General features: G+C 39.1%; 1 protein-coding gene across 1 annotated transcript in view; it reads left to right on the top strand.

Annotated features, from left to right (window-relative positions):
• The window catches only part of VPS26A (vacuolar protein sorting 26 homolog A (S. pombe)), a 13,101-nt gene extending 2,839 nt beyond the window's left edge, over window positions 1–10,262 (top strand). Inside the window, exons 2-9 of the mRNA XM_009325987.1 lie at window positions 5–111; window positions 1,856–1,931; window positions 4,391–4,547; window positions 5,035–5,199; window positions 5,662–5,768; window positions 6,866–6,934; window positions 7,482–7,624; window positions 8,499–10,262. Of these exons, the coding sequence (XP_009324262.1) occupies window positions 5–111; window positions 1,856–1,931; window positions 4,391–4,547; window positions 5,035–5,199; window positions 5,662–5,768; window positions 6,866–6,934; window positions 7,482–7,624; window positions 8,499–8,612 (938 nt within the window). The 3' untranslated portion in view covers window positions 8,613–10,262. The remainder of the gene's footprint in view (window positions 1–4; window positions 112–1,855; window positions 1,932–4,390; window positions 4,548–5,034; window positions 5,200–5,661; window positions 5,769–6,865; window positions 6,935–7,481; window positions 7,625–8,498) is intronic.
• The last annotated feature ends 121 nt before the right edge of the window (window positions 10,263–10,383 follow it).

Below are 10,383 nucleotides of genomic sequence, written 5' to 3'. Positions count from 1 at the left end.
GATGTTATTCTTAATGATGCTGAAACACGAAAAACAGCAGAAATCAAAACAGAAGATGGTAAAGTAGAAAAACATTTTCTCTTCTATGATGGAGAATCTGTTTCAGGAAAGGTAAATTTTTTTTAAAAGTGACTTAATTACTGTACTGATTATGGCATGCAGATGCATATAGGAAGTTAAATGAAAAACTGATATAAGCAAGAGCTGCAATCTCAGCTTATGTTGTTATTCAAAGAGGAAACTGTTTTCCTATATATGTTCTTTTTAACCACAGTCATTCAGGCAACTGATAAAACTGAACGTTTTGAACAGTAGCTGTTTATTTGTTTTGCCATCTTGTATTTACGAATAAGCTTTTTGTGCAACCATATACAATCCTATTGTTGCTTCTGACAAGAAAACTATTCCAAACTGGATCCCCCTGTTTCCCCTTCCCCTTGAACTCCAAAATCCACAACCTGATACGTGTAACAGTAATTTTTGGCTGGTGCAGCCAACTTGCTTTGCATACCTTGAAGCTAAGCCTTACGTTTCATGTCCTGAAGTGGTTTCTGGAATTGCATCAGAGGAGCAACATATTAAGTTCATCTGGCTGCTAAGTCAACAAGAGCTTTTTTTCTTTTTGGAAAAAAAAAAGTGAAGTTGAGATTGCCAGAGGGATTCCTCTGCTTTTAGTATCGCACCTAGGAACTCCTTGCCATCACTCTGGTTTTACTGGAGCCATTCGCATTCTCTGAATATTTCCATTATGATTTGCTTTTCCTCCAAGAAACGTGGGCCAGGTATTGGATTCTGAGATTGACTTTTAAATACCTACTTCAATCTTGACTGACCTATTGTCACTGGGTATCTTCCTGCTCTTAAGATATCTTTCCATGCTAAGATCTTGGTTCTCTAGAAAGATCCTTCCATGGATGTGAAACTCTGACAAGATGGGCCTTAAACTCAGGAAACGGAGGGAACTAGCATTCATATGTTCACTGGCCTGAGCACTTCTTGCTTGTATCAGCAATGCCTGAGAGGTGCCTGATGAGTTTTGGCTAACACAAGCACAGTGGGATGGGGAGGTTTGGAGGACCAGTAATTTATTGGACAACTTCCCTCTACCTCTCCCCTCCTCCTTTTCACCACAAAGGTAGGTTATTCAAGTGGTTTACTTCCTATTCAGATATCAATGATGTACTGGATTTTAAGGTACAGGAATTTCTCTGGTCGTCGCTACCTCGTAAGGAAACATTAGATATACTTAATATTTACATGTTTCCATAGAAAGTAACCTTATGGAATCTTTTCTTGTGAGGCAAGGTCTGATAGTGAGAATCAAATTCAGAAAATGCAGATCTTGGTAGTAGGTTTCATTATCTGTTATTTTTCATTGACTTCTCTAACACTAACACTTAGCTATCTGCTGAGGAAGGGACTTAAGTTCACTTGACTTGAAAGGAATGCATCTCATTGCAGATCTCTTGTGGACTTCCAGATGTGACTGTCAGAACATGCTTTGAAGCTCTCTGCCTTCAAAGATGGCAAGGGGGTCACGACTGGCTTATGCGAACTCTACGGAAGCTCTGGCTTAGATTCTTAATTTTGGGACTCGAAAGTTTCAAGCTTACTTATTAAATTCAGTCTTGTGGGTGATTGATTAGATTTTTCTTAAATGCTCTAGTGGCTCCTGGGTAATGCTTAGTTTCATCATCAGCTGTTTGATTTGGTTGCCTTCAAGCTCAGATAGTGCTGATGAGAAGAGGCCTCAGTTTTCATAGGCAGGTAGTAATGTACTTTCCTTTTTACTAAGACCACGTATTAGAGTGAAAGTGTTGAAAAGTTTTAACTGGTGGTTTTTTTGCCTTGGTAGGTGAACGTCTCCTTTAAGCAGCGTGGGAAGAGGCTAGAGCACCAAGGAATTAGAATTGAATTTGTAGGACAAATTGGTGAGTTTTGAAGCTATAAAAGAGATGTTAGGTGTGTGTGGTTTATGGAACTTTGCACTTGTGACTGTCAGCAGTTTGGATCAAACATTGAAACCTGATTGGGTTAGTGGATGACAAGTGTCAAAGGAAAATCATATCCTACTCATTTTAACACAAATGATGTACTAATTTGTGCTAGTCAGAAAATCACTGGGAGGGAAGATACGTATATGTGAGGGAGAACTGGGATGGTGAGTATTCAGTCTGTTTCAGACCGGTTAAGAATTTGATTAAGAACCAGTAGAGATTTCTAAAAACTAAACTTGTGACCGTGGTACACGTTTTCTACTTCATATATTTCAGACTATTCGTTTTTAACTTAAACAGTCTTCCCTCTGACTAAAAATGATGAATGACCCTGATGTAAAAAGCAAAATCAAAGCACTTGATTATTTTTTTTCTGCTTGTGCCTTGTTTTGCCTGTGTTTAAGGTTCCAAGCCAAAATATCAGGTGTACCTACTGTGCCAGACTTCTTAATTCTTGCCTTTAATTCTGGCTCTGAAAGAGAAGAAGCATAGAAAAGAAATGATGGGGCAGCCTATAGGAAAACACTTCTAAAATAATTCCTTGGTGGTTGGTTTTCTAAAACGTTTTACACTGTTAATGTAAAATAGTATTAAAGCTTCAGAGGATCTCTGTGCTTTTTAGCAAGATAATGAGGTATTGATGTTAAAAATGTAATTTTCTTATAACTGTAAGTCTGGTTAGATTTGAACTATAAAGAATCTTGATCACGTCTAACTTCTTACCACTCAAGGTAACTTCTGCACCCTTAGGCTGATGCTATAATTCCTTCCTTCTGTTAGGGGGCTCTTTGCATTATTGTCCCCCTTGGAAGTAAATCTTGAAGTTTCAGCCTCATACAATTGACTTGACTGGAATTTCACAAATTCTCTATTTCTGATTAGTCCGTAGGCTCCAGTACCCTATGTCTGAACTGTTATGTAGCAGGTATGACTGCGTTCTGACACCTGCTGCTTTATGCTTTGAGGTTTTGATCAGTGGGTCTGTAAAAGCAAACTTTCAGAATAAAGCAGCACTGTGATGTGAATGAGGCATTTAGAGGTAGGGAAAAAACAGAGCTCACATATGTCAGCTTCATTTAGTCTGTTGTCCTCTAATAGCTGTACAGGCTGTTCTTCATCTACTCTGCATAAATTTTATTCTCTGAATTACTTTAATTTGATGTAGTGTTTCTTGAATTTTGTGTGTTTCTGGGACTTTCCGTTGTGCTACTGTTCAGATCCTCAGAGTCACGCAGAAGTGGTTTAAGCTACTGCTTTTTGTGCTTGTCCATGTTTTCTTGCATCCTTTCAAGTTCTAATATAGTAATACAAAAAGCATCCCAGTAGGATGATCTGTCTGCACTACTTGGAGACTAGCTCCAGCTGCATGTCAAAGATATATTTTAAACCACCTCTTCAGAGTGCAACTTTTCTGACTGGCACAAAAAGTATTGGATATGCAACAGTAAATAAACTTTGTATTATATAAATGCTTGTCGTAGCAAACAAAGTACACCTTAGATAATTTTTAGTCATATTAGAGAATAAGCAGTTACTAGTTCGTGTGAGTTCCTACCAAATTGGCAATGATAAACTGTGGAGTTGGTGTGTTTAGTTCATTTTTTCTCTTCTGAAAAGTTTTGGCTGTGTAAAACCAACTGCCGCTGATGTTCTTAGCTGATATTTTCAGTTGTGAATTGTAGAGAAGCTTGTTTTCATACACTAAAGTGTTTGGATTTTTTTTATGGTAATGTTAGTTTTTTCTAACTTTCTAAGTGTTTATCTTGGTGCGAATTGCATGACAGATCTAGGGATGAATAATAATGAGACTGGTCTGGGGCTAGGAGATGCCATTGCTGTGAAACTGGTGTGTCTATGCATATGTATTTAGAACTTGTTTCTAAATGACTGGCTTAGACCAGTGGTCATAATAAGCCATTTGATTGTAGACTAATAGTAATAATAAACTGTGATACGTGTTATTAAACTGTGGGAGACCAATTGGGATCACTGGCCTGTCCTAAATGAGCCAGTCTTGATGTTGCTTAGATTTTGTCCCTTCAGCATTAAATGCTGGAAGCCAAAATCAGGCAATGCTAATTACTGAGAATGCGAGGCAAAAAGTACTTATTAAAGCTAGCTAAACTGTCGTTAAAAAAAGATGCCATGCTAGTGAAGCTTCAAATATGTGTTGTGTTCGTTGCAGTTAGCTCTTTAGGAATGCTTACTGTAGGTTGCTGAAACTGAAGATAACTTCGAAAAACTGGATAAAACATTTGGTCGAGTACGTGTAACATAAATCAAATTAATTGCTTCTGTTATCCTCTCCCACCTGCTCCTGCCAAATTAGAGACAGTTTTGTTTGCTAAAAATAAACACCGAAACATGTTTTCCTTTAACTTCCTCAACTTTAGAACTCTTCAATGACAAAAGCAATACCCATGAATTTGTAAACCTAGTGAAAGAACTGGCCTTACCTGGAGAACTGACCCAAAGCAGAAGCTATGACTTTGAATTCATGCAGGTTGAGAAGCCGTACGAAGCCTACATTGGCGCCAATGTCAGACTGAGGTTTGTAACTGTTAAGCCTTTTCTCCCCTCCTCCCCTGCAGCAAATTAATAATTTAGCAATCTCTGGCCCCCTCCCCCCACTTCCTCCTTTTGGATTTCAAATCAGACGTGTAACAGCCAGTAGCTAGTGTGCCTGGATTGGAGTTGTTGAGATCGTGTTATAATGTAGCCTTTTCTACTTTAATTGGAATTGCTCAGTGTTGTTTGTATAAATGAAATTCTTCCAGTTCAATCAAGTGAAGACAGTCCATGTCTCTCCTTTTAAAACAAACAAAAAACCCCAAAACCAAACCCCACAACCAATCAAAACATCCCCACATTTCTACCTATAAGTGTTTTGTCTTGTGTTTTGGTGTCTTACTCTTTTCTGCTTAGTCTTAAGAGAATGTACTCTTGTATTTCAAAGAGTACCTGTACTTCAGAACATAAAGGCTTTTACTTATGCAATTCTGAATAATTATGGCTAACTTGATGGCTTTCTTCCTAGGTATTTTCTAAAAGTGACAATAGTGAGACGGCTGTCAGACTTGGTGAAAGAATATGATCTGATTGTTCATCAGCTTGCTACGTACCCAGATGTAAACAACTCCATTAAAATGGAAGTAGGCATTGAAGACTGTCTTCATATAGAGTTTGAATACAATAAGTCAAAGTAAGTGTCACTTAGAACAAAACACATTCAAATAAATATCACGGGATAAAAAGGTAGAGTATGTAATATTTGATAAATATCATCTGGAGACTTAAAAGGTAAAGCAACATTTTCAATTATTCTTGTGTTGAGCTGTTTGGTTACTAATTACACAGTGGCCATTTTTGAGGCATACTTGTCTGGTCTGCCTTTGGTACTAATAGGAAGGTCACTAGCAAATATTTAAGACTTGATTTCTGCATTTATACTTTTTCAGTGTAACTATAGTACTTCCTTTACTAATACTGCAATGATGAAAAGGTGCTAATTGCACTGGTCTGGCTGAGATGCTTAGCTCAGTGGGGAAGCAAGCTCTAAGTAATTAACAGGCAGATAAGGTAACTACCTGCATAACTTGTATTCAAGAAGGTGTAAAAGTTGTGTTTATTCTTTAATGAAAACCCCCATTCTGTTCTTTTAAAGGTATCACTTAAAGGATGTGATTGTTGGAAAAATTTATTTCCTCTTAGTGAGAATAAAAATTCAGCACATGGAGTTGCAGCTGATCAAAAAGGAGATTACCGGAATTGGTAAGAGAAACAAAGTTCAAAAGAAATGGCAATTTGTATGCCAGTTGAGCCTTATGCAAACATGGAGAGTGAAGTCAATAGTTGCAGCTTTGGCTAAACTGATGCTCCATGTGCTTTTTTCTCACTGGTGTTTGACTAGCATTTACATTTTGTGCTTTGGTAGTCATACTTAGTAGTCAACATTGTCAGTCTGTAGTGTTGTTCTGGGATTGTGACTGTTGGGCTAGCTTCACAAACGTGAACCACTGTAAATGGAACTTGGGCATAAATATGCAGCAGCTTAATCAGCCTTGATAGACAATGAACAGGAGAAGGTGTAAAATGCATTCTGAAGACCCCCTTCCCTCTGCAGAGATTAGTTGGTAAAGTGGGCTTGGTAAAGATTAGCATGAATCTCTCATGTTTTAGAAATGTGTCATTTTCAGTCTGCCTAACACTGCTATGATGGAAATATCAGGAGGCTTTGAAGCAGAAACAGCTTGATTATTGCAGATCAGGCTTGTACGCCCTGGAACTAGGAAGGCAGTAAGAGGCTGTGTCTCATGACTTCATTCCCCAGTGGCTGGGGCTCTAGTGAGCTGCTTGTGTGGAGAATGAGAAAGCCTCCATAGCAATAGAGGAATGGCGGAAAGCTTTACTTTATTGTTGGCTTTTTGTGGCTAAATCAGGTACTCCTGTTTCTTCATCCTAGGCTCTGGAGAACGATGGCTCTTGTGCTGGGTGATAACCCTTCAGGTTTCTAGTCTGATCATGGCCTAGCAGTATCAGTCGCTAGCACTGCCCACCAAACAGAACTGTTTCAGAAGTCCTACCCTGCATGCTTGTTCCTTATTTAAAGCCTGCATACCCAGGGCTCCTTTGAAGCACTGGCTACTGCCACTTTTGCGTCAGCATGGGGAGGAGAGAGTAAGAAATAGATGCTCTGCCTGGGAGAGGGTTTTGCTTGCTTTAGCTCTGTGTAACTTACATGCAAGACAGAGGCAAAATATGCAGCGTTGTGTAATTTAAATGCTGCAGAGTAGAAACTGCTGTGATAAAGCTTTGTAAATGTTTAAAACTGAAGCGTGTGTTCTCACAGTGAAAACTTGTTTCACCAGGACCCAGTACCACAACAGAGACTGAAACCATTGCAAAGTATGAAATAATGGATGGTGCGCCAGTTAAAGGTAAATAACTGTTTGTTTTAAAGGGTAAGCATTTTGAGTTAAAACTATTTAAAAAAAACCTGGAGGAGAAGAGATGACTTGTATAAATTTTTTCTTGGAGAAACCACACTTCTCCTTAGGTTGCTGAAATTATAGTGGGTTTTCCTATTCAAAGCAGACGCTTTTATTGACTTAGGGTATTTCACTGGGGATCCTAGTAATTCTTACCCTTATTTACCATTGCAAATTCTATGACTGATCCCTTTATCACTTCGGTTCAAACCTGACTCTGCAGTGTAGACCAACTCTAGAGAGTTCAAGATACTGATCCTTTTGTCTTGCCTGGCTACCATGCTTCCACTGAGAAAGTGTTCCCACTTGGAGCACAGAGGCAAGTGTGAAAGCAAGTGTTACGTTTGTGATGTTTTTTGGTGTGGGTTTTTTTTTTCCTTTAACCAAGGAAGGGGCACAGACAGTGCTTGGGAAACTGCCTTTATTTTGCATGTCTTCTGAAACTGCATTAATGACATCCATTTTTAAGTAACTAATTGGAACTTTCTTTTTTAAGGTGAATCAATTCCTATAAGACTGTTCTTAGCAGGCTATGACCCAACTCCAACAATGAGGGATGTGAACAAAAAGTTTTCAGTGAGATACTTCTTAAATCTAGTGCTTGTGGATGAAGAAGACAGACGATACTTCAAACAGCAGGTATGGTCTACAGGAATCTTGTTGCCAAATTATCTGGGCTGTTGTACGTGCTGCTTTGAATGTTCAGCACATTAGAAGCCACCTGTGCTTCAGGTATGGCATAAGCGTTTCTGCTGGTGAGTGTATTGGAAGCTGTATAGAAAATGTTAGCTTGCAAAAAGGAGCCAAGGGGGATGATGGATACTCTTTCAGCAAGGGTGGGATGCTCAGTGCCATAGAACAACCTTGCATTGTGAATATCCAGACAAAACACTTTGTGGGTAAAATGAGCTACAGGTGCATTTGTTTGCTTTCTTAAACTACTGCAGATGGATTTCCCCTCCCAGCATTAGTCCAGGTTCAAAACTGTAATAAGGGCTGAGACATTTGACTGAAAACGTAACAAAAGTTGAGGTCATGCTGAGGAAACGGATAGTGAAAAGGGTCACTGGAATGAAGCTATGTGGATTAGGTTAGAATCTTCCTTTTAAAGAATAGCAAGGCAGTGTAATTAAACATGGAAAACAAAAGGTAACTGGAGCATACAGTGGCTGTGATGGGCTTTGGGTTTTGAGAATAGGAGGAAGAAAAACTTCTTGAACCCTTTAATACTATTGAAGTTGGGAGTAGGATTGTTAAGGAAGAGGTGACTGCTCAAGATTGATAAAGGTAAGTGTTCAGGAAGTAACTAAATGTGTAAACTTAATTGTGTTGTCTTTCTATTACTTTCCATACGTACTGCTCTGTTCTGTAAGTAGTGGGGGTGCAGAGGTTTTTTTGTGGTGCGTGTTGTTTCTTTTTTTTTAAAGTCTTTGCCTATCAGGAACTTAAGATACTTGATTCTGCTGGCTTAATGGTAAATGGTGGTTTTAAAAGTGTTTGCTTCCTCAAATAGGAAATAATTCTATGGAGAAAAGCTCCTGAGAAGCTGAGGAAACAACGAACAAACTTTCACCAGCGATTTGAATCTCCAGAATCGCAAGCATCTGCCGAGCAACCTGAAATGTGAACTGCTATAAGGTGAAAAACTTAGCGATGCTTCAGCAGGTTAAAGATGGCAGCAGCCTGTGGGAAAAGAAGGCCAAAATTCCCATTACAACTGTCTTCCTTCATCTTGCAGTGCTGCATTTACCATACTACTAAAGCATTCTTCAGTTAAACATTCAAGTATGTATATACATTTAAAATAAAGTGCTTTCTCAAACACTGGAACTTTCTTAAGCTACTATTTCATACTGCACATTTACTTTTATTTGATAATGTTATATGCACTTGGATATGCATAAGCTTAAATGTAGTTATTTCCACGCATGGTAGGCTGGTATATTTGATTTTTGCTGATCACCTATACAGTGTAGACTAAAGCATTTCCCTTCTCTCATGTTGTTTATTGCATGTTTCTTTCCAATGCTGCTTATTTGCATTTGTTTCATTTTGAAACTACAGTTAAGACACAATTGACTAAATCACACTAAAAATCGAGGTTTACGATGAATTTGTCCTAAGACTTCTAATTACTGTGTTAGACAGGGTTTAACTGAAACTGCATGTTTATGCACTGTGACTATGATAACTGCGGAGCCTGCAGACACCTTATGAAGGTTTCTAAGAAGCTTTGAAGCTGTCAGTAGCAAAGAATGTTAGGAAGCATCTTTGCCCTCCCTCCCCCAATTCTCTCTGCCATACTTCTCTAAGCCTTTCATGTGAGTCACTCCTGACTTTTGGGGGTTTGTTGCTCAGTAACTAGTGACTGTAGAGGCATTGTCATGATTTCACCTTCATGTGGTGAGTGGGTAAAGTATTTGAACGTAATTATCTCTATTGATGAAATAAATGCTGGTAACATTGATTATTTTGCAAATACATGAAACCGTGTGGTTCCTCCTGGCTTTATGCTTCCACTGTCTTCACAGTCTGTCTCCTCACTGTCCTGACAGGAGAGGCAAAATGTCCTCAAAGGGCATCCTCTTCCTCGTCCATCGGGGCCTGTTATGAGGGCAAACAAGCTTTTTGTGGTCTTCTGGAAAGGTATTTTGAAGCCAGGCAAGCCTTAAAACTGTTAGAAGCTTGTCTGGCACAGCAGATCGTTTGTCTTAATCATGTCGTATGCATTTAGTGTTTGAAGAAATAGCTTAAAGGAGTTAGCCTTCATCTATTCACAACTGAGCATGTAGTCTGTTATCAGACGTGTGGCTTGGGCATAAAACGAAGCCTGCTGTGTGGAAGGCTACTTGCGCTTGTAGTTCACTTGGCCTTTAAACCAAGACTTCTCAACTCCGGTGCAAGTGTCATTGGTAACCTTACTTTATGAGTAAGTAAATAATCGAATTACATTTCTGTAAGAACTGTTTTATTACTGTGGCACTTTGATAAAGCAGACAAAGACTCTGTGTACTTTATGCTAGGATACTTCTAACGCGGATATCTTTGAATGAGAGCAAATTTAACTCCCTCGTGTAAGTGCCTGTTCAGAAATTTAAAGAATAAAGTAAAAAGCCAAATATTTTCATGGTCACTTGCATGTTGTAATCTGGAAATGATTCCAAGAGATTTTGAAAACTTGATTGTATTTAACCAGCCTCAGATTGTGCAACCATGTATAATAAACGGGAAACATACTGAGCTGCTATTTGAATTATTAAAACAGCTGTATTCTCACTAACATCTGCGTCGTCTTTGTTGATCGGCTCTGCCCTTTGCAGCCGCAGCGCGTGTTCGCGAGCGCACCAGGCGGCGGAGGGACGGAGGTGCCCGGCCGCGGCGCGGCCTCTGCCGCCCTT

The sequence above is a fragment of the Pygoscelis adeliae genome, unplaced genomic scaffold, assembly GCF_000699105.1.
Source record: "Pygoscelis adeliae isolate BGI_AS28 unplaced genomic scaffold, ASM69910v1 Scaffold4, whole genome shotgun sequence".
NCBI lineage: Eukaryota > Metazoa > Chordata > Aves > Sphenisciformes > Spheniscidae > Pygoscelis > Pygoscelis adeliae.
This window is presented reverse-complemented; position numbering and strand designations above follow the sequence as displayed.